This window comes from Rhipicephalus microplus, chromosome 4, assembly GCF_043290135.1.
Source record: "Rhipicephalus microplus isolate Deutch F79 chromosome 4, USDA_Rmic, whole genome shotgun sequence".
Taxonomy (NCBI): domain Eukaryota; kingdom Metazoa; phylum Arthropoda; class Arachnida; order Ixodida; family Ixodidae; genus Rhipicephalus; species Rhipicephalus microplus.
The window spans coordinates 27,640,482-27,664,738 of record NC_134703.1 but is presented as its reverse complement, the minus strand read 5'-3'; the positions used below and the strand labels follow the sequence as shown (position 1 = coordinate 27,664,738).

Sequence of the window (24,257 nt, the reverse complement as noted above, 5' to 3'; positions counted from 1 at the left end):
GTTCATGACGAAAAAAGCTCTGCTTTCTCGAAGTCTAAGAAAGGAAGCGCGAGATAGAGCGCTCTATTCTGTGTGTTTTTTTTCTGAGCCTTCGCGCATATTGTTTTTTTGTTTTGTCATGAGGAAATTCAGGCGTCTTCGCTGCACATTTTTAGTAGCGCTACTCTGTAAATGCATGTCTGTCAATACCTGTGAGTCATTTCATCGACGTGCTGTGCTGTGCAGCAGAAATCAATGGATCAATCACGTTCCTCTCGAATGCATCTTAGTCGACGGGAAAACTTCCACATGAATAAGTATTGTCTGACTTTGCTGGTGATGACAAAGTATTCAATTGTGGTTGTTTTCCTACACATTAAAATATAAACCTTGCAAATCAGCAAGCGTTTCCTGTTTTTCATATCATACAAGAAGATGATGGTGCTCAACTAAGGTGCTGGAAATTACACATCTATACATTTTCTCCCAATAACGCAAAGAGAAACAGGGTTATTAAGAATGAAAACAAGAAAACTGCCAGAGAACGTTTTCATTGTAGCACCAATAAGCTTGACACAAAACGCTCAGAGTCAAAATACTCCACTCCTCCGCTCTCGTTCTCTCTTCAGCTTCCCTTTATTCAATGTCGTGCAGCCAGTCCGCATCTGAGTATATGATTCACTGCAGATTTTTCTAGCGCAAGTGTAAACAAAGCAGTTGACAAAGTTTAAAATTTTATCGCTCTAAATAATTTATTTACAAACAGTTGAAACAGCAGCTCTTCAGAAGGGTATACGGGAAAGCTCAGCCGATGTTGTACACTACATGTCAGTGATGGAAGGAGATGCAGCTGTCATTCCAAGGCGTTATTTTAAACCAAACAAATTTCACTCTCTCTACCACTACGCGTTAATCATTGTTACCACGAAGAAGCTCGTTTGAAAGTAAGGCTCCAAGAAATGTGTACATACGTGCAAGTTCCACAGCGAACTATCAACAAGCGAAAAAAATATTTCGCGCTCAGACCAGCTCCCTAGCGGAGAAGTCGGGAAGCCTCACAAAATGCTTTCAGCGTTCTAACACATGCGCCTGACAGCCAGAAACTGCACAGGAGCAAAATTTCATACAAAACATTTTTATAAAGCATGGTGACGTGCCTTTCTCACTTTCAAAAACGCGAGATTGTACCATTGCGCGCGCCACGAAATGGAGAAACGATCTATCCACTGGATCGGTGTGGGCGGTGCACAATCGAAAAGCCATTCCGAATCCTCTCCAATTCTCCTCCCCCTTCCAAGCAGTTGCATGTAGAGAACGAGAAAACGCAACTTTGCAACAAGTCAAAAAGACTAACAATTGAAGCATTATTTCTACACGCAAAGAGATGGTCGCTTCATGTTCCTCGTGGCATATATGCATTGATATGCTTGTTTCATCCTTGTTTCACCGCGTTGCTTCTTCAAGAAGTCGGAGGATATAACTTCCCAAGCATTGCATGCTCGCATATGGGCTCTAAGCCAGAGCTTTCGGGAACTCTTGTGCACGAAGGCTTTTCAAGACTTCGTGCGATCGGCTCGCGAGCACACGCGATCGGTTATGACAGCCCATATCGCAAAGCGGGGGCGGCATTTGGCGACGTTGGAGCGCTTCCTAAATCCGAGGTATAAGCCTGGACAAAAAAAAAGAATAAAAGCGAAAGAATTGTTGCTTCTCGAATGCAATACCGGCTCAGACCACCGTACACAAAACAGTCGCATCGAATGTGTACCGCTTCTCCGTGGATGAGCATCCACGCCTTTGTACATTTCATGATGTTGTCTCTGTTTTGCCTTTTATATCGCTTTTAATTTGCAGTGTCTCGTAGCTTCAATGACGGAAGATAGGCTTTATTTTGGTTGGATTTTTTTTTGTTTCAGTGTATAGTGTTCACCGTATTTTTTTTCGCATAGTGAAGAAAACTAAAGAGTGCAAGAAAAAAAAAATTCACAGTGCGAACCCGTATAGGCGGTTGCCCCGCGTAGTAATAGGCATTGCTTCAGCATGGCCCTGCTCGCCACACTTATATTTTCCATACAGCAGAGGGCCGCGACCGCTTGAAACGTCCGGCCCTTTTCATTGCACGCAACAAAGTGAAAGAGAGAAGCCTGCCGAAGCTCGAGACTGGCGCATTTTCAAGCGCTGCGGCTTTAGTTTCGCGTTTCATTTGGTCTCGCCGCCCGGTAGAGCATCCAAAATGAAAAACGTCGTGCCTGAACAGTTTTATTTCTCTCCGTTATGGCACTGTGCGCGCCCTCTCTAGCATGCATAATTTAGGCAGCTTAAGGTGCACTGAGAAAATAGATAAGCTTGAAAAAAAGCGATAAATAGAAACGTACACTTACATAGCAGCGTGAAGAAATTCAAAGAATTAAATTACCAGCAATAAAGATCCTTTAGGACAGGGGGGGATGAATTACGTTCCCGCAAATTCAGACAGATTTGCGCTCACGAGCGGCCTTATATATGGATGGTCTCTGCACTCCACACCGAAACTTATACCGAGCAGGCTTTCAATACCGAGCTGCAAGCGCCCCTTAAGAACATGTTCTGAGGCACATGATCATCGCAGAGTATATGTTCTAACTGAAGCTGTCATGGTGGGTTGTTACTAAATATAGTGCTTCTCAAAGAACGTAAAACCTAAAAGAAAGTTTTTTTAGTGCGTCTTGCACAAAAAGGGAACAAACCAGCAAAAAGAAAATACCTTCTTTGCTTGGCATGTTAATTTGGCGCAAACCTATAAACACGACAAAAAGACAGGGAGGACAGGGAAGAGATAGTGGAGCGCCAAACTACCAACTGTTAATTGCCGGCAGAGGCTGGAAATCAAGATAACCTACATGCATGCGCAGTGACTTGAAATTGTGACGTCAACATAGGGATACGTGAGCTGTCGATTAAAAAATTATATCTCATATTGATACAATAAAGTAGATGTTTCAGTGACACAGGCGCTGCCACTCCTTCAAAAACACTTCTGAAAGTTCACTCGTCATTTGGTCCCTGCTGATTGATATGTGGGGTTTAACGTCCCAAAACAACCATATGATTATGAGAGACGCCGTAGTGGAGGGCTCCGGAAATTTAGACCACCTGGGGTTCTTTAACGTGCCCCCAAATCTGAGCACACGGGCCTCCTTCATTTCCGCATCCATCGGAAAAGCAGCCGCCGCAGCCTGGATTTGATCCCGCGACCTGCGGGTCAGCAGCCCAGTACCTTAGCCACTAGACCACGGCGGCGGGGCATTTGGTCCCTGCTCTTGCCACCAGTAGTAGCTTGCCAATAATGTTGGCTTGAGCAGAGATCAAACATATTTAGCCAACTCAGGCGCCAGCTTGAGTTCTCTTTGAAAATTTCTCGCTCACTGCGTAGAAAACACCATTTTCGAAATGAACTTGCGCTATATGGTATCCAGATTATGTCATTATAACTCACTAACTAGAAACAACAGAAAATCACGAAGCCCGTTTCACATATTTGAATTTTAAAACGGTTGGTCTTGCCCATTTGCTAGGAAATTAAAGCTTATCTTCGCTTTCCCCCCTCTTCTCGTAACATGCTGACAGAAATTGCATCTCTGTAAGTTGGACAAAAAATATTTATCGCTATCAGTATTTTCAAACTCTTTTCATGAAACACTGTCATAGATCTCCTATCACGCGGACAACTGACACAAGCTATGCGGAATATTCCGAGTCGATTATATCCAAAAATTGTATAGACAGAAAATATCTAGCCCGTTTATGTTGAAATCAATGACGTCACTCGTTTTCGTGCTCACCTACTTATATTTTACCAGCTATCCGCGACTCGTGCTTCAGTTTGCCTTAGAAGTGTGGCAGCTTGGGCTAGTTGGTATGGCATGACGATAGTTATAGCGCGAGAACAAAACGACGACACAGAGTTCTTCGTGTCCTTCTTGTCTCTGTGTCGTCGTTTTGTTCTCGTGCTATAACTATCGTCAGTTTGCCGTCTTATTGTGCATTCACTTTGTCGCGGAGTTACCTTTATTACTACTCTGGGTGCTTTTTTTATCTCATTTAATACGGTATTTTTGTTGTTGTTTGGGCTTGCCATGGTCCCTCTGCTCCACAAGTTTAAAGTGCTCTGAAAGTAAAGATAAATTATATGGACGGAAGAAATTATTATCGCCATATGTCCCATGACGCGGGCAAAATAGCAGAGCCACTGGACACCTATAGCTTGTCCTGGCTTGGCTAGGCTTTTGTCCTCTTACCTTGCTTTTTCCCCAATTTTGTTATACATGGCTATGAAGCTTGCTCTCTCCTAAAGTTCGTATGTGCCCAAAATTTGGGCAAAAAATGTATTCACCACATTTGTCCAATAAAAATAAAGGGGGCACACTGGTGGCAAGCACCAATTAGGAGTCACACGTTGCAACTTTTTATGTTGACCATTTTTTACGGAGTGCTTGCGCGGTGATTGAGCACACGCCGACTTCTCGTAATGATAATTTTTATCTATTATACACGGCAGCCATTCAACAGAAGAACGCTGCTGTAATAATTCCTAAAATTTCAAAAGTGTAGCAATTTCTTTGTAGCAAGAAGGTAAATGTGTTTTTGCTGATATCGCTTCAAACTGTATGTGGCACCTTCAATATTGCCCGAAATCACGCAAGCCAGAGTGCAAGGCTAATGTGTTACGTAAGAATCACTGAAAAGATAGTGGTCGGCTAGCTGGTTGCGGCCTACGCAAGTAATACAGCATGCGGCCTACGCAAGTAATACAAAAATTCTAGTGTCTGATTTTGAGCTCACAATATTACCCACAAGTGTGCTGTGCAATTACAACAACAGTTACGTAAGATGTGATTTTGCAGTTCCGGCGGCATCTGTTCCCAAAATTTTGTATTATTTCGTGGCGTCTGTGTGTATCTGTATATACCTGGGATACCTATTCCGTCCAGGCGGCAGTGCTTGTCTCATTCTTCCAATCTTCACACATCGTGTGATCGTGTTATTATTGAGAAAACACGTAGTACAATTATCACCGAGACATGAGCCACAAGATAGTGCGAATGCCTATTATATGAACTGGTACAATTGTAGGAACTGAGAAAACGTTAATAGGAGATTATCATGTCTCACAATTTGAAAAGAGTGCAGTGGTCACTCAAGTTGTGAAAATGTCTCCTTGATCACGTATTTTCGTAGTGAAATGTTATCAATTTTTCAACGGAGCAAAGTTATCTTTATCTAACGCAGAAGGAAATCAAGGTTTTCAGTGTTACATTTCTTCTCTTCATAAATGTGTGTGCAGCTGCAGGAAGGTGGTTGCATAACGGCGTCAGCATTCGAACATTACTGTCCGAATGGACACGTCAGACGCGAATAAGTGGAACTAGTATACGCCGAGTTTCAGCCATTCCACATACTGCTGCAAATACATTAAAAAAAATCTTCCGAGGTGCTCAGTAGAGAATAGCTCCTCTGGCACAATTCCGAACTAACAAATCCTGAAAAATTCATGTTAATTTGGAAGGCAAAGCGACTGGGGAAGCAGCGTGGTCACAGAAATGGCTGTCTTTCATATTGAGCTCGCCTCCAAACGTATCATTACTCCAGTTCTCGCATTGGGCCAGCTTTCCTTTGTCAACGGGTGTGCGTGGCTAACGTGCCTTATGAAAAGAAATACGAATGGCTGAGCACCAGGCCTGAAACATGACGATCGCATACGCGTGCAAAGGAGAAACCACATTTTGATCTGCTCACGTTACGTGGCCACACGAAAAACGATCGCTCTTCTTGCGCGTGGCTCCTGTGGTATACGTCTTTTCGTGCAATGTTGGTTTGCCCCGCTCTTCTTCGCGCCTTCAACCATTTTGTCTCTCGCGTGAGGTGTTTTCTTCCTGCGTTGCGTCGAGGCTCATTGCGGCAGGAGTCGACGAAGCCCGACGGCATACGTGCTGAATCAGCTGCACTGTGGCAGTGAGGTGTGCTTTGGTGTTTCGTTGCAAGGCGATGTCTTTGTGTTGTTGCGACTGGAGGCAGGTGGCACGTAGCGTACATAAAAGGCCGTATACAATCTTTCCCCTCGTATACATGGCCGAAGCAGGCCGCTCCTCTGCGAATCTGCCTATATGCACGAGCGAGTAAAATTGCCAGGCAGATTCCCCGAGCCGTGACCGAGATTCTCAGCATGCACCTCTGAATGATATCGCACAACGTGTGACGTGCAAAGGAATGAAGCTATTTTCCCTGCCGTTCTTTTCGTACGTGACGCTGACACGAAATGTATAAGTAGAGAGTACTGTCTAAAAAAAACTACAGAAATATAAATACCAAATAATAACACTTGTTACGTGTTATTACATAGCAGTACAATGTGCAACTTCTCTGCAGCGGATTTCCAAGCGAGCAGCTGTAATAAAACTAAGTTCGGGTGTACGTATTCAGCAGCCGTTTATAAATGGGTAGCTACTGGAATATGGAAGAGTGCTGCTCAGAGGGCCCTCAGTTGCTCTCACTTTGATTCAAGCCGATAGCGTGTCTGCATGCACGACGGCACAGATGCAGCACGACAGGTATACGGAAGCGCTTCATACGGTGCACTATTATGGTAATATTTCACTATTTACACGAAGGAAAATATAATTCACAGCACAAAAACAACATATATCAAAGAAAAACCTTTCGAAAACCTTTAGAAAAATCAAACAAGGAAGGCGTAATTAGAATGTCCCTTTCCTCCAATTGTTTTTTTCCTGGAACACGATCATATAAAACTTACTACCTGAAATACGTAAATGTGTTCGCCGTCTCCACAAATTTTCTAAATTGGTACCTGCATAGTTTCAGCCGAAGGTCCACTGTGTGATTGTGCAGTTGAGCTCTAATATGAGGAACCTCTACGATTGATCACTATCAGAACTTCTTTTAAAACCACGGAAGAGAGCGTTGTGGTGCATACATGGTTAACAAGAAAGATCAAAGAACTTCTTCACGATGCCTTTGTTCGCCGTTATGATTAACTCGAGGAGAGTCAGATCTATGTATTTCGTTTGCTGTCGCATTATAAAACTACTAAATACAGTACACTCTCAAAACAATCTTATGTCTAATGAATAATGCTGTTTTCGGAAACATATACCCCAGGTCGCCAAAATTTGTCCTAACTACGGCCATGGGAAGTTAAATTTCCATGTATACTATAGATATATTTATTATTACAATCTCCACAAATGTAAATTTATTGCATGGAACTTTTTTTAAAAAGAACCTAAGGAATATTTAAATAATGGCGGTGTGCGTTTTGTGTAACCCTGTTCTTTCCGTTATTGCAAGCGGAGAGCCTGTACCTGCAAGCGCAGTTAACTTCGTATTTTATTTTGTTGTTATATCACACGTTTTCTGATGTCAAACTCTACAGGTTATAGCCTATAGGTCTTTGCCAGGTTTTTCAGCTTTTACCTTGGCTTCCTCCTTTGCACGAAAAGAAAATTAACTACACTTCACAACACTTCGCTTCATTCTCGCAAAACCTACTGTAAAGCTAAAGTTCGAACTTAGTTTTATGCATCAGGACACCGAAAAAAGACGCTGGTGTTAAGAAGACCACCAGCGCGCAAAATCATACAGCCAGGAAGGATACACACGTTGAAAGAAACCGCGATAATGGCTCATTAAGCTCGGGTTAATGCTACCTAGGCTCACACTTTTCGTCCTTGCGGCAAATGGGACGTACTCGTAAAGTGCTCCTTTTGTTACCGCCTTTATTACAAAAACGACGACGGTGCAGTCAGTTATACAGCCCGGCACACCTCAAAAGCGTGCTGCACCTCATATCACACCTCACACGGCCGCGCACGCCAGCAAAGAGCAAGAATGTGCTTAGCACTGCGAAATCACCCCGGTCGGCCTCAGACCCTTCCGCGATTTCTGTTGCCTTTCGCCCGGTAATTGTTCCGGCGCGTACAGACAGAAAGCAACGAAGTACACGACGTACAGTCTCTGCTGACTGAAAAAAATAAATTATAAATAAGACAGCCACGGTGCCTCGGCCAAGAAAATTGGAAATCACCAGAGTGCTAGCTGGTGGCAATTACGCTAGTTGATTTTTTCACTGGCAGACCGCAAGAGCGCTCGTTTAGCGCTCCTGGGAAGCGTCGTGCCGGTCGTTACCTTGAAATCTCCCTTTCGGACATCGTCCAGATTCCTGGCGCGCTTTTCCCACACGAGCAGCGACCATCCCAGGCTTGGTCGCAGCGCTCGTGCGACGCGCGTTCTTTCTTTGTTGAGTATACAAGAAAAGAGAGCTGAATGCCGTCTTTTACTCCCGTATCAAGCCTGCCTCGGGTCCATTCGCCGTAATACTCGATTAACAGCGAGCACCTCAAGCGCAGCTGCGCCTTGTCGAACGAACCCGTGAGATTCGGCTCACTATCTCGAACTTGCAGCAGCCGACACGAATCAGCGTGTGCGCAGAAGTGCAGCGTTTGAATGTACGACGACACAGAGCGAGCTAGATGACGCGGGACCTTTAAGCTCGTTCGCCCTGCCACCGGCCACCGTCATGTCTGATATACACGGGAGAATACGATGGGAGCCACGAGGGAGAGCGGATGAGCTCCCGGGACTGCGATCCGAGACAATTAGGCGCGCGCCGATTACGAATCCGACAGCAGGAATGCGCTCAGATTTTCACGGATCGTCGCGCAGCGCTGAGTGGAGACCCCCGTCCATCCGTCCGTCCGGCGCAGATAGCCAAAGTATTGCGCCCTCGTGAAGGCGAAGGGCGGGGAAGCCACTCCTATACGGCCATCAGCGACAGATCTGTTTCATTAGCCGGGAAACGAGAGGGGTGGTTGCACTGATGGCAGCAGAATAGTTGCTAATATGAAGAAGAACATAATGCTGGACGGTTTTTTTAGATGTTTTTGTTCTGTTTTCGTTATTAATTTTTGGGCTGAATCTCGCCCTCACTTCTTTCCCATTTAAATCTCTATTGGGACGACAATATGTACAATAAGTTATTAAAGACGACAGTCTTTCTTGGGGACCTTCGACAAAAAAAAAACTTTGACCTGTCAGTCTGTACATTTGTCTGTTTGTTCATTGTTATCGCGAACTGGGTACTCTAAACAGCACCAGCCGATACCCCAAATGGCCGACGCCATCCACAGGGACCACCAATGTTGCTCAAGAATCAGCGTTCATACGTGTGCGATTGTCAATTAAAAAGCAATTATTGCGCATATCTGAGGCACCATAACAACACGTGAATATTCTGCCTATTCGTCTTTTACTAGAAAAGGCATACATAAGTAATTCTAAGTATCGTAGCGCTTATCACGCTGCGCTGACCATCCAACGCTTGCACGGAAAGGCGAGTGTTTCCAACGCTTTGCTAAAACGAGACGGTGGTGGCCCCTACCCGTCTACTTGCGTTCTACACCTTATCACCTCTGAGGCGGGCGTGCACACCCGTCTAAGAGCCACGCACTTTGTTTTTGAAAAAAAAAAACTGCCAGATGGCGGTCATGTCTCACGTGTGACGTGACTTGATGTGCTCGTTCGCCTCCGCTGCACGCTCGAGGCACTCTAACGCAGCTCTCCACACGCAAGACTATCGTCTTTCGACGACATTTGCAGATTAATGCAGACACGGGGCCAATTTTTTTTAAAATCAGGAAGTCTGGAATGATCACCACACAGCTGACCGGTGAACTCAGCGGCTGCATCATATAGTTGTCTGCTTGAAAAATCGTGACACTATGTTATTCTGGAGTCGCCCCTATTATCACTTAACTTGAACATAAACTGACGTCTTACCGAAAGGTGTCCTAGTACAGAGCCTTATATAATTTGACCTCAATTCTGAGCTGTAGAAAATAGGGTCAGGATACCATAGCCCTTACCGATGCCCTATAGACTATTTCACCTAGGACTTATGGGCAACGCTATCTTCGGCTGTTAAGCAGAAGTTTGCTTTTTTTATGTATGTTGTGTCGTCAGTTAATAACGCCAGCAAACACTGTATGCACCAACGTAACCCTTTTTATGCGTATAAGTCTACCGTAACACTGTTCGTCCAGTTGGTAAAAGGAAAAGCACAAATAATAATAGACCAATATATGGCGGCGCTGAGGTTCTTCGCACTTGCATAAGAAAATCTGGTGCTTTGAAAGAACACGAACGCCTTTGACACGCTTTATACAAATAACTATGGTGTTTGTTAGAAAAGGCACTCCTAAAACATTTAGAAGGTTCTTGTGCGTAGTAGTATTAGTAGTAGTAGAGTAGTAGTTCAGAGGAACAAAGAAAAAAAACCACAGCATATTCACGAAGTGAACGATGACGAGTAGGCGAGGCTGCAGGGTTCACTAACCTCCGTACATTGCCCACTAGATCATGCAAACACGTGACAACACGTGTGTACAGTATGTACAAAGTTGTTTATTAATCACAATGCGTATATGGTGTGGAGATGTCCATATGGATAGTCATATGGATACCCAGATGGGTATCTATATGAACACTTATATGGATATCCGTAAAATAGTATATAGTTGCGGCGAAGCAACAAGGCTTCCGACAAATAACCTAATTTATGCGTATTGCATGCTGAAATTTTTTTTGCTGTAATTGCTTTTAATAACATACAAAGCGTGTAAAAATACAATAAAAATAACTGTTTGCATATAAAAAACTGCTTGCATATAAGGCAGTTTCATCAGTTGAGTAGTCGTGTTTGCTCACTTTGTAAAAGCAGGAAAAGCTGGGTTAGAGGTAGAGTTTGGTTCGCTGCAATTCGCCACTACAACCACACCGCAGGCTTGATAAACCGCTGCGAACGCTGAATATTGAAGAGGGCAGATCATCATCACGCAAATGAGTGGAAGCTAAACGCTACTATGGTTTCCGCATGCACCCTTAAAAACATAGCAGCAATACAGGGTATAGCGACTGCAAAAAACACCTTCCTACGTTTTCATGTGCGATAGCTTCCCTATTATACTGAGTGCAGTTTTGCTGCACCAGCAGGAAATGCCACTCTTCGGCAAATATGCATGCAACATTAGTGGGATATCTCACACATTTCTGATGTACATACGATGCCTATTGAGAGATATAAAGTGTAATAAATCATGGAGCAGGGTTTACGGCTTCCGACACAGCACTCGAACGCGTCCTGCTGTGATGTTTCGTCTTGGCTAGAGTTAAAACACAAGTGCTTTTAACTCAAAAAGACAGAGAAAGAGATAAATGAAAGTTCGGCAGATCCCACGTACATGTGAATTGATGTTACGCGAAGCATGCGGGTGGAAGGTGACTGTTTTGTAGTTTTTTTTATTGAGTGATACGTTATGAAGTGGCACAAAAGATACGTAGAAATGTGCGCGCAGACATACGTTACCAGCCGTATATGCTTAACTTTGTTACGTTGTTTGTTACGTGTAACCAGTTGTTACGTGCTATGTGTAACCAGTTTTTTACAGCTGCGTAACAATGCCAACAGCAATATATTGCGAATTGTGTGCTTTAAATTGGTTGGTATAAAAAAACTTTTCAGAGAGACCATGCGCAGAATAATGAAATGATTAGTTGACTGATACATCTATAAAACTGTATACTCAGACAAAAAAAAATACGAGAACTCGCATACTCTGATATTGTGTAGTTTTTAGCGTACTGACGCGTCAGCATATGATTGTCGTGGCGTTACCAATAGAGGAACATTTATCTGTAACACGGAATACATTGGGTATGTATAAATATTGCCGTTAGGCTGTTTTGTAGTGGAATAAGTCGACTTTTTTCTGACAATTTTGGCTGTATGGTCGAACAGCCTAAGTCATTCAGAAGTTAATGCACAACATAAAAAATATCGTTACGTATATTGACAAATACGAATAAAAGTAGATAATTTCAAGCGCCCTTCAATGAAGTTGCCTAGCAAAGAGACACTAGTGTCTCTATTCATTTCCACAACACTACATAAATCACTGTTATTCGTACTTGCATAAGAAAATCTCGTGCTTTGAAAGAATACAAACGACTTTGACACATTTTATACAAATAACGGTGGTGTTGGTTAGAAACAGCACTCCTAAAACAGTTAGAAGGTTCTTGTGCGTAGTAGTATTCGTAGTAGTAGTAGAGTAGTGGTTCAGAGGAACAAAGAAAAGAACACAGCATATTCACGAAGTGAACGATGACGATTCAGCGACGCTGCGGGGTTCATTAACCTCCGTACATTGCCCACTCGATCATGCAAACACGCGACAATAGGTATGTACAGTATATACAAAGTTGTTTATTAATCACAATGCGCATATGGTGTTGAGATGTCCATATGGATAGTCATATGGATATCCAGATGGGTATCCATATGAATACCTATATGGATATTTATGTTGATATCCATATGATTATCCATGTGGGTCATATGGATATTCATATGGATACGGATATCCATAGCGTGTCACGCTGACGGACAGGATGCTATAGACAGGAGACATGGCTCTACCCTAAGGAGCATCGCCCCTAAAGACGCTAACTTCAGCAACCCTTAAGGAATCACGCCTAAGCGGTTTTTGTAATAACGGTGATGTTAGGAGTACTATCCTAAAATGGCGTGCAACGCAATTACAATGTGTGCAGTATGCCTTGGTTGGTGAAGGTTGTGGCAGGACAGTACGCAGTATGTATGATGATAGTTCCAACACGAACACAGAGGCCTGTACTGACAAACTATGTCGTCTCTATACACGAAGAACCTCCCCATGCGTGTGCTCTTCCGCTTTCAGAACCCGCATCGCAATTACGGTGCAGTGGTCTCCGTCAGCGCTCGCGTGCTTCTCAGTCCACGTGCAGGCACTTTGCTCAACTAATCCTCAAACACAACTATTTCTTTTTTCCTGGAAAGGCCCGCATGAAATGCGGCTCTCTCACTCTTCTCGAAGGCTGTCTTCTTTCCTCCCTGCTCTTCCACGCAGAACATCATGCACACAGCATTCTCCATATACATCCACGCTTTCAAATCACAAGTTAATTAAGGAACCCCCTCTAGATGAGTGCTTGCTTGCTTCGCTGAAGCGCTCCGGTTCATAACGCGAAAGCATAATCCAGAACGGCATGCACATGCGACTTTCCGTGCCAGAGTTGTTGGAAGAAACACGCTGTTCCCGTGTTCTTCCAAGATTTTTGCGCTTTACCTACATTTTCTCTTCTTTTTTTCTTGTATCACGGTTCGTTAAAGGTTCTCTCACGAGCGTCGTGGCCAACTTCAGCAGATGCGGAGGCATGTAGACAGCGCTGCTTGTGATAATATGAAACGTGGTGTATCCTTAAAAGGCCAGTCCCTATACAAGCGCTATTTGTGAAAACGGCACGGCACATAATATATATTCTGTTGTATCCTCCTTGTTGCTTGAAGATTCCTGCTCGGCGACTTGTTGGAGCCGCTAAACAATCTCGCTTTTTTTTTTCTTTCCTGCGCTGCGCAAACACCTTGCTCTGAGCATCAGTGACAAAGAAGGTGTAGATATATAGGAATTTTTCCACCACCCAAAACTGAACGAAGGGCGGGAAGGCACGGCGGGGACGCATTTCAACATTTTGTAGTTCTTGTGCGTTAAAGAGTAACTATACTTAACCAACGTACCCAAGCACGTGCTTTTTCATCTTACTTTTACGTGTTCATTCAAAAGAATGCATTAGAGTACCGCGAAATACGTGGGCTCATTACGTCTTCTTCTTGTCTTTTTGCTTCAGTGTATTCGCATTATATGCGAGTTGCTAAAAAAATGAAAAAAAGAAACAACCACAACCAGCCGTATACAGCGAAAGTGTGAACTCGACTAGCATGTCGAGAAGCTGCGACAAAGTAAGGGGAGGTGATTCAGAGTAACGTTTGCGCAACTGAGGAACAGGGCTAAGCTGCCCCCGTTACTATTACGATCACAAAGCAGCTAAAACGCAATGCCAGAAATTTTGACATTGAAGCTCGATCATTTTGAATACGGGTTCAAGTTTAGCAACGTGAATATTTAAAAGTGTCCCCCTTTTTAATATGGTACTTGATGTTACGTAAATAAGCGAATGTTTGTTTACTTGGATGCGACATTCACACACAATTTTGCACTTTTATTTTTCACGTTCAGAGAAGAACTAGCTCACATCGGTGAAAACTTAGAGCAACTGTTCAGACAACACCATACAGTTAATTTAGATTTTTTAAAGTTTTTATTCTGTTTAGAAGATTACCGTGCAGAAGAGCTCCACATTATCCGAGGATATGGAAGAATAAATTAGTTGTTCACAGCCATAAAGTTCGGAAAATAGAAAAGGTTGCCTTAGTGCCGGAAATTCGTTCATTTTCATTTCTTTATCGCTGTTTTGATAAATCATTGACTTGTGTTGGCACAAAACCCGCAACTCGTTCGAGCAGATCTTGAGTGAGCTCGAACATGCTTGAAAGTATGTTTTTTTGTTTTTTTCTTAGTGCAGGGTGGCACATAAAACAAAGGATGGGATAAAAAGAGGCGCACGGCTAAACATTTATAAAGATACAAATCATAGCATGCCAACATCCTTAAGACACCCCGTTCCGTTTAAAAGAATGGTTTTTGAAACGCAACAAGACCTTCTAAAGTCGTTTGTGTTGGATTGGTCGCACATTCTAACACAGTGTACATAATTTGTGTCGAAACAATGTAACAAATTGTGCTACCTGACCCTGACACAAGGTACTTTCTAAATATTGATGAAATTTGCCATATGGTGAGGGCGTCTTGCCAAACTTTGTCAGCTTTGTGGCTCACCGTATGTAGAGTATACTGGTTCAAATGTCCCCACGTAAACATTATCTCCTTTTATGCGCTGGTTGCTGACCTTGCTATCAGCACCAAAATGAAATAAACGACACACAATATTTGAACATGCCCTCGGCAACAAACATGACAAAAAGATTAATTCGTTAATTGAAGCAAGCATCTGCACACGCTTCAAAGAACCTGATCGTGGCCTGGTTGGTACTTGCGATTAGACATAATGCTTTGTACGCGTGCATTTAGCGTCAGTAATACCTTAGCACTTCTGTACGCATTTTAAAGACGATAGTTTTTCTTGGGGACCTTCGACGCAAAAATTTTGGTCGGTCTGTCTGTCTGCCTGCCTGTCTGTCTGTACACTTGTCTCTTTGTCCACTTTAAACGGCATCAGGTATTTGAAATGGCCGACCCCATCCGCAGCGCCCACCTATGTTGCTCAAGGTTCAGCGTTCATACTTGTGCAATTGTCGATGAAAAAGCAATTATTGCGCATGTCTGGGGCATCATAACAACACGTATATATTCTGCATGTGCGCCTTTCACTAGTAAAAGCATACATAAGTAATTTTAAGGACCGTAGCGTGTATCACGCTGAGCTTACCATCCGACGCTTGCACGGAAAGGCGAGTGTTTCCAACGCTTTGCTAAAACGAGACGGTGGTGGCACCTACCCGTCGCCTTGCGTTCTACCCCTTATCACCTCTGAGGCGGGTGCGCACACCCGTATCAGAGCCACGTGCTTTGTTTTTGAAAAACAAACTACCAGATGGCGGTCATGTCTCACGTTTGACGTGACTTGATGCGCTCGTTCGCCTCCACTGCACGCTCGAGGCACTCTAACGCAGCGCTTCCAGAATACCATTCACCGATTTTCTTGAGCAGAACATCAAATAAATGTTTTGTTCACTCTCTCTACACGCAAGACTATCGGCTTTCGACGACATTTGTATATTAAATGCAGACACGGGGCCATTTTTTTGTATTGTTACGTGGCCTGTACATGGGTGCTAGTGCTTGGCTGGACTATCACTAGGAAAGTGAGCCTAAAGGTACTCCAAACAAATGATATTTCGTCTAATAATAAAGTACGATTTCACCATTACAAAAACACCACTCTTACCACGACGCGACACTTAGTAAGTGAGAAAACGTGTCAAGAGAAAATGCGGGTGGAGACGCCATCTTAAGAATACCGCATTAAGCACCATGATGAAGTAGGTTTGGAAGGTGTCCGCTGGGTCCTACGTAGCTTTTAATCAATAAAAATGAAGCAAAGTGTCGTGTCATCTGTGGGAGCCACGGGCCTATCACTCGAAGTTTTAGAAAGTTTCATCGAGCCAATATCACTAAAATAAAAAAAAAAACGCATTTTGAAATTAGTGACGTCACGCACGGAGATTTCAACACAAAATTTCAAAAAAAGTAAACTTGAACCTTGATTTTCTCATCTAAAATTGAACTTTTCGCAGTAAAACTCATGGCGTTAGAGTTTGAGAGAACAGTTTCTCAATCTAAACCAAGTCATTGTTTCTGTTTAGGGTCTCTTTAAGTAAATCGTTATCGTCCTGGGCGGCCACGCTCTTCAATACGATAAGAGACGTCCTGCAAGCTGCCCCGCAAGCCAATAAGAGAAAGATATCTTGCTTTATTAAATCGTATTGTTATGTATAAGGTCGGGTTCTACTAAACCACTTGGTGACCCGCAGGCCATTCTCCTGATGACCTCAGTCACGTTGTTGTGGATGTGCTCTTGGTTGTCCGGATTCGAGTTGCGCAGCCGTACTTTCTAGTCGTCGTTTGGAACAAGAATTACATTTAAACCGATAAGAGTCTGGCGACATATGCGAACACACATCGGCGGGTAACATAAAGGCAACGCTGTGGCCGGTAATTTCAACGTCATAAAACTACAATATGATTATCAGAGACGCCATCATGCAGGGCTTCGGAACTCTAGACTAACTAGGGCCCTGTAATGTGACCGAAAGCTACGTATACAGGCCTACAGCATTTTCGCCTCCATGGTGGGTTGAGGTAACGTCAAACCATTCCGTTTTTTTTTCTTCCAAGAAATACTACAGATAGCGTGCATGATAGTGTTTCGCCTTCTAACTGTATTTATTCGAAAAACTGGACTCCGTGATACGTAGAGAAGTGCACGACGTGGAATGAGAGGCTCAGGTCGAGTGATTATTGGCAAAGTATGTCCTGCTAATCCACCTTCAGTAGCAACGTCGTAAGTGCCAACTTCCGTATGCTTCCACGACCACCAGCTGTATAAGATAAGAGTACGAAGCTTTTCAGCCACTAAGAAACGGTCCACGGAGATTAAACAGTAAAGACAAAGAAAGCAATGCTATCTACTGCGCCTTCAATGCCACGTTGTAACAAGAGACTGGCAAGACTTCCTTGGTCGTTAGAAAGATGCTTATCTTAAGGAAGAGCGTGACTTCTAGATAAGCGCTATATCTCCAACCTGCGCGCAGAGACTGCTCAACCCATGCAGCCCTCCGTCACGCCTCGAAGCTTCAAGTAGCACGTACCTAACAAAAACTAAAATGGCACGTGACACATTGACTTCGGCGATGCAGCTTCTAAGCGCGGTACATCTTTTTTTTTTTCAAAGCATCCGCCCATTTGAAGTGAAGAAAATGGAAGAACGAAGATCGTAAGGCAAAGATCTCGCACAAATCAACATCAAGTCACTAACAGAGTTCAGTGCCCCATTGAGGGCAGCAGAGGTAGAGTAGTAATAGGGACAGATCACGCGGGGCCTGTATAGGTGCACGTTTGTCTTGCAGGGTGTGTTTGCTTTGCTACGCAGCCATTCCGGTCATGACATCGACCTCCCGCTACGCCGATTCGGGAGACGGAACTTCGTAGACGCCGTAGACGCGAGCTCCGGGTGCTTCTGCTTTTCCGGATGGCTGTAAATCAGGCTAAGCGGCGGCTCTTCCGGAAGATGGCCGCGTCATTGCCGCCTTCTTGCCGGAACTAACGGCCCAGAGACGTGATGTGGACTTCTGATCGTCGCTTCAAAGACGCAATGGCAGACAGGAGACTATGGCGAAAGAAAGACAATGAAGAGTAAAATAAAAGAAATTGTGCCATGAACCACCTTCCCCGAATGGCTGGAATTGCCGTGACACTGGGCAACATTTATCTCTGAATGTAGCCAACGAATTGACTTGAACTTTGCAATGTAGAAAAACGAGGCTGGAGAAAGTGGGAAGGAAGAGGGAATGAGGAAAGATTATGGTAGAAAGCGAAAAGGTTTTGACGCGATATGTGTACGCAGACGAATTCTTACAGACAAATAATCAATTCTGGCTCAAAGCCAGCATTGCTAATTTTATAATAGAGGGATTCTTAAGCTTTCTCGCCTTCGGGAACCCCAGCGGCTTTTGTAAAGTGCGACGGAAGCCCAAACATTTGTTTGAGCATGAATAAAATAATAAACGAGAGCGGAGGGACGGGTCTGGTTGTTAATAACGCCTGTGAAGGCGAACAGCCACTTTAGTCGCACTGCCTGCCCTCACCTGTTCTCTTTTTTTATATCAAAGGCCATAACCATTTATGCAGAACTCTTGATAAATAACTTGCGTTCCTCTGATCCCGTGCCGTGAGTCGAATAAAGAGTCTGCCGACAATATACGCGGCATGCTCAATTGAGGCTCCGCGCAGCATAAGCGATGTGTTGATGCGAACGATGAGTCAGATGTGGGGCCCGTGTACTTTATTACAAAAAAGAAAGCCTACTAGTTGCGCAGTAAAACGGCCGGTACAGTGGTCGCACACCTAAGCGTAAGCGCTATAGCTAAGCCATTTTGTTTTTAAATCACACAACCGACATACAGCCACGAAAAACCATATATGAAAAATGTGCGAAGGGATCGACAACGAGCCATCAATAAAGCACCAGAAAGCCCGTTCATATCATCTCAACTGGTTAAACGGTCACAAGCATTAATTACCAGCAGTCTGTGTGGTCTGCTACCACCAAGGCTTACCGTGAATCAGCAAATTAGGGAATTATAGTGTACGAGAAAGTTTAATGTCGAGCGCTAAACGACGGACAGTTAGTGCTGCTACCACGTGGTTCCCACAGACACCCGATGTGCGGATGCGGCGTTCGATGGTTTCGTTAAGTACCGAATTCAATAGAAATTTACTTTCATGAATAAATGAGCTGTTAGGAGAGCAAGACGGGAGAGGAGTCGCACTCCTTTTGTGCGCTCACGAAACCTTTTACCCACAAACTCTTTCACAGGACGTTCTTGATAAAAAATATATCATGTTGGTCACATATGTCACAACAAGGCCCTCACTGGAATGCAACCTCTGATAACTCGTGTTTAAAGCTACAAGATAAAAAAGGCGTATCGTAGAGCCGAGAATATGTGACATGTTCACACTATACGATTGGAAATGCTAATTTTACGCCAGCAGACTCGTGAGTTGACTCCCCCAGACTCTCTCGAACTCACGTCCAACCGTCAGCCGGAGTCTTGAGTGAGTCCCTCAATGCGATCTGTTGGTAAATTTGAGTCTGAGAGAGCCCGGTTAGAAAAAAAAGTTTGGTGAACCGTATTCCGAGTGAGTTCTGTTGTGGAAAACTTCGACGACTCTGAGTTTCAGTTAGCTTTCAGAGCACAATGTGTTTCATAAGCGAGTTTGAGCGACTTCCAACGTTTTTGCCGACCTACAAAAGCACAGATGTGTATTTGCAGTGGTGCACATTTGCAGAAATGGAAATACACATCGTTTTCATATTGCTGTAACGCAAGAATTGCTACCTGCACATTTGGTCAATTGTATGTTTGATGGAACGTAAGATATAACTTGCGAATACAAGAAAAAAATAATGCTTGGCCAATAGTGGCCTTGAGGGCTACCAAGCACGCTATCGATGCTTTGCAAGCTCACTCAAATGCTTTGTCGGGTATGTGGACTACCTTTCTATGACATGCGAGTGTCCATCAATCATCATTTGATCTGCAAATGTCCCCGCCATTATGAATAGCGGCTGCTGCGTCACACCATGTTTCGTAACCAAAGTTCAAAATTATTGAAGAAAACAACATTGCAGTACAGGCACGATAATATGTTCAATTATCACCTGTATACACATTGCAAGCGTTCTTTAAATAGACAGACCTGGAAGATCGAATGTAATGTACCACTTTCTGCCTTGAGGCAAAGAACACCTGTGAGTGTTTCTTTTTGCTTTCTTTCTCTTCAGTCCTGTCCCCTCCCCTTTCCAACCATAAACTAAGCACGACCATGTCTTAAGAGCAGCGCAAGAATTGTCATGTATGTCTCAGCTACCACAACAGTGAAGTACGAAGTGCTGTGCAATGATTACGTAACGTCTCACTCATAATATTTTAAACAAGCTAAACAATCACGTGCTTGTATGACTGTAAAGAAGGATATTCTCTTATCAACTGAATATAGTGTACTTGAATGCTGCGAAAACGTGTGTTGACCCACGGTAAAGTTTAGGCAAATAATACATTTTATATTGCTTTGACGTTATGCCAAAAACAAAAGAAGATCAAAACTAAGCAGAAACGTATAAACAAAAGCAGCAAACAAACAATAAAAGGAAACGCAACCGAAAAGCTCTTCTAAATACCAGAATTTAGAACTTCACGAAATACTTTCGCAACGCAGAAGGCTTAGGTATACGGCTTACCTGAAGAAGGCAACCTCATGACATGGAGTACGTTGTCCAATTTCCCAACTTTCGTGTCACAACGACGGTCGAAAATGTATGGCACCTTCCACGGCAACAGACGGGTTCACGGTCGCAAACAACCGAAGCTTGCAACAAGACCCGGGGAACAAGCAGAGTCAGCAGGTACGACGTTGTATTGCTCGAAGATTCACATACCCGCACGCACACACTAACACAATATACGCAGGCGACGCATAAGTGAGCTAATCAGCTCATATTCGAGGCATAAGAAAATAATTAGATAGCGTCAGTAAATCTTTTAGCTGCTAGTCTCACCGATTTTCAAACAAATGTGTTGATCTAAGCCAGGAACATGCCATAGGCGCAAATCCACGAGCTCGTCGAACCCGTAGAAGGCGATAGTGTGCCGGGTCGTTGCGGCATCTCAACTGCAAGGAAGTTTCCCCGCTTCAGTAAGGCGGGTAGGTACGTCAAGGCGGGAGAAAGAGAGAGTACGGGCGTGTGTTTGCTCACTACCTCTACCACGAGACGCCGGCGCGAAAAAACTCGTAGAGCAGCGGTAAGAAGTCGAGAGGGCACGAGCGATACAGACGGAGGAGGGAACAGCCTGCCTTGACAGTTGGCATACGTAATGTGATTTAGAAAGCGAAGGCCGGGCGGATGTCAAATCCGAAGGCAGAGGGGCGACCGGGAAGGCACTATGCCGCTCAACCACCTGAAAGCAATCGCCAGCGAAGGCGTCGTCGTCCTGCTCACTTGGACGACGCAGAATTAGGCAACCACCACGCCAGTGGTGGTGGTGACGACGGCTGCGACGGGCGGCTCAAAAATACACGCGTCATGCGTGCGTTGATGCCGACGCCCCTTTTGCTCACTCGCCAAGGATGAGATTTATGGAGGCACGAGAAGAGGGGATTGCGAGTGTGGAAGTAGACGACAGGAGTGTAGAGGAAGGTGGTGGGTGAGGGTTTTAGGAGGAGGCAGGATACCCGCAGAAGCTGTACAGGAAGAGGAGAGGGAGGGGAATACGAGATGGAAAAAGTGTGGAGTCTAGAGATGCGCGCAATCGGTGATGCAGCAAAGGACCGCATCAGCAGCTTCATCTGATGCAGCAGCAAGTACGCACCTTACAGCTGGCAAGAGCGCGCGGCGGCGACACACGCCGGAAACAGCGCGAGAAGAGAGCTGAGTCCCGGCGAGAAGAGGCACAGGCGCGATGCCGACGAGAGGTAGAAAATCGTAAACAAAAATTACACGACGAGAAATATTGCGAGAGATAAGAAAGCACTCGTAATACCCCAGTGTTTCTTTTTTTTTCTTGTTAGTTTTTTGATCCGAAGGCAAAACGGACTACGTCCTTCGCGACGTCTCGCACACGTGCTTTCTCCGTCTTGTAAAATAAAGTTCTCGCTCACCTTTCGGGCCTCATCGGCTTTCGGGACGGTTCAAAGAAACGCACCTTTTGTACGTGCCATCTTACACTCGAAACAAAAATGCACGCAGTTAAACGAAAGAAAACAATAAAGCCCACCCACTGAACAAAAAAGTGAAACGGCAAACTACAACAATACAAAAACCTCCAAGAGGGGCACACGTAGACGTACAACGTGTGCACACCGCAGGAGAGTGGAGGGCAGGTAGATGGAGAGCTGAGCAAACACTTTTCTTCAGAAGCGAGAGTGACCGTGCCGCTCGGCGCGGATTCGCTGTTTGGCGAACCCGCTTCCCGCGGACGTATGCAGGCTTTGAAGCGGCCTTCCGCTAGGCTTATGCGTCCGCAAGCGAAGTGATGCGGGCGAAGCAGCGAAACGGTTTCGCGAGGCATAGCACGAGGCGTAGGCATAGAAAGGATGTCGCAGTTCATTTGCCCTAATTAATATGTGGGGTTTAACGTCCCAAAACCACCGTATGATTACGAGAGACGCCGTAGTGAAGGGCTCCGGAAATTTAGACCACCTGGGGTTTTTGTAACGTGCACCCAAATCTTAGTACACGGGCCTACAACATTTCCGCCTCCATCGGAAATGCAGCCGCCGCAGCCGGGATTCGATCCCGCGACCTTCGGGTCAGCATACGAGTACCTTAGCCACTAGACCACCGTGGTGGGGCGCAGTTGATTTGCCCTAATTAATGGCTACCCAAGCTCCAGTGGTGAAGATCATCGATATCACTTTTTATCAATTGGTATACATTTAGAAAAAAGGTTGGTGTAGAACAAGCGCATTACTATCACTTGTTTGTCAGGTATGTATACTTTCCACGGTGCACGCACCCGAAATAGCCACACGTTGGCAACCGAAAAAGGAAATGATTGGATTCATCTTTACTCACTCCATCATCAGAAAGAGAGTCTTATGCCACCACTTACATGTCGTCATTGAATAAAAGTTCCCGAACTTGTGCGAGCATGTATTCCGGCTATAGTTATACACGTCTTGGAAGTGCATGTATTGTATTTACGCTTTAATCGAAGAAGTGAACCTGTCTGAAGTTTTGGAACCGTAGCGGCACCTTTTTCACAGCTATTATTTAACAATATATTATCGGAAATCACGAAATATATTGAGAATGCAAGTAACGACTTAGCCAGGGTGTACTGTATATTATGTCCGAAGCGCATCATTTGAACATTTGCCACATAAATGTGATGTTGTGAGCAATCTAATCGATGCTAGAGAACTCGAATATTACAACTTCTTGTAGATAAAAAAAAACAGGGTCCTAAAACTTGCTTCCAGATCACGCAGTTGACTCAAGACAAGTTCGCGACATATGCATGCTTTAGATCTTCTATTACATTTAATTTTTTTCGGTGTGCGTGTCCCCCCCCCCTTTTTTTTAAAAGTTTTTTCTTCTATCTTTTTGTTTCTGCCCTCATTTACTATATGCCTCCCCTATCCGAAGGAGCAGGCAGGCTTTGTGCCCCTATAGGTGGCCGTTCTCAGCCTGTTCTCTCGCTATTTCCTCTGTCTTCGTGTTATCTATGTACTCAAACCAAGTAAATAAATAATAAATTACATAGTCCTGAAATACATCGAATAACATTTAGAAAAAAAATAATTGGCCCTGCTTAGCCAATCAATACAGTGTTCTAATACAATCAATACAGTGGCTTAGTTGATAACGTTTCAGTTCCAATTAAACACGATTAAATATAAAGTCGAAAATATTGCTACTTATACGATGTTCCCGAAGTATTTAAACTTATAACAAATCTGAGAGATGTATTTTCGGTAAAAAATGTAATAAGCAGGCCCAATTACGTATACTGAAATCAGAAAACAGCGTATTTCCCCACAGCTCCATTTCCGACTTTTACCCGTTTATCCCACCCCGCCCACAGCTCTTCTTTCCACCCAAGTGTTTACGCGTACTCCCTGAATGGCCGACGTTCGTTTCCGAGGTGTCTTCCGCAGACCGACCCGGTTTGTGCTCAGGAAACTACATAAGCAGCGAAAGTTCCGAGTGCGAGCTCGCACAGTTCGGAACATGAGGTGCAGGTTGGCAAACGAAACGGCCTTTCCGGTATGTGTTGAAGAGCGCAGAAGTAGGGGCCGTAGAAATAGGCGTACTCAGCGACGGTATGCATCGCACTGCCGGGAGAAGCCGGTGATCTCGACCGGCCGGGTCCGTCTGTTTTGCATAACGCTAGAACCAAGTGCCCCTCGGGGAGCCGTGGTCCGAGATGCGCGTTGCTGCTGAGATATTCAGTAGAATACACCTTTCAAAGCAGTATGCGT

The 24,257-nt window shown here is 44.3% G+C and overlaps 1 protein-coding gene across 2 annotated transcripts in view; it reads right to left on the bottom strand.

Moving 5' to 3' along the window:
• Window positions 1–21,051, bottom strand: part of LOC119171578 (thrombospondin type-1 domain-containing protein 7B) — a 242,658-nt gene extending 221,607 nt beyond the window's left edge. Inside the window, exon 1 of one of the 2 annotated variants that reach the window (XM_075892387.1) lies at window positions 20,515–21,051. In XM_075892387.1, the coding sequence (XP_075748502.1) occupies window positions 20,515–20,533 (19 nt within the window). In that variant the 5' untranslated portion in view covers window positions 20,534–21,051. The remainder of the gene's footprint in view (window positions 1–20,514) is intronic. The other variant, XM_075892386.1, reaches the window with a different exon arrangement.
• Between the last annotated feature and the right edge of the window lie 3,206 nt (window positions 21,052–24,257).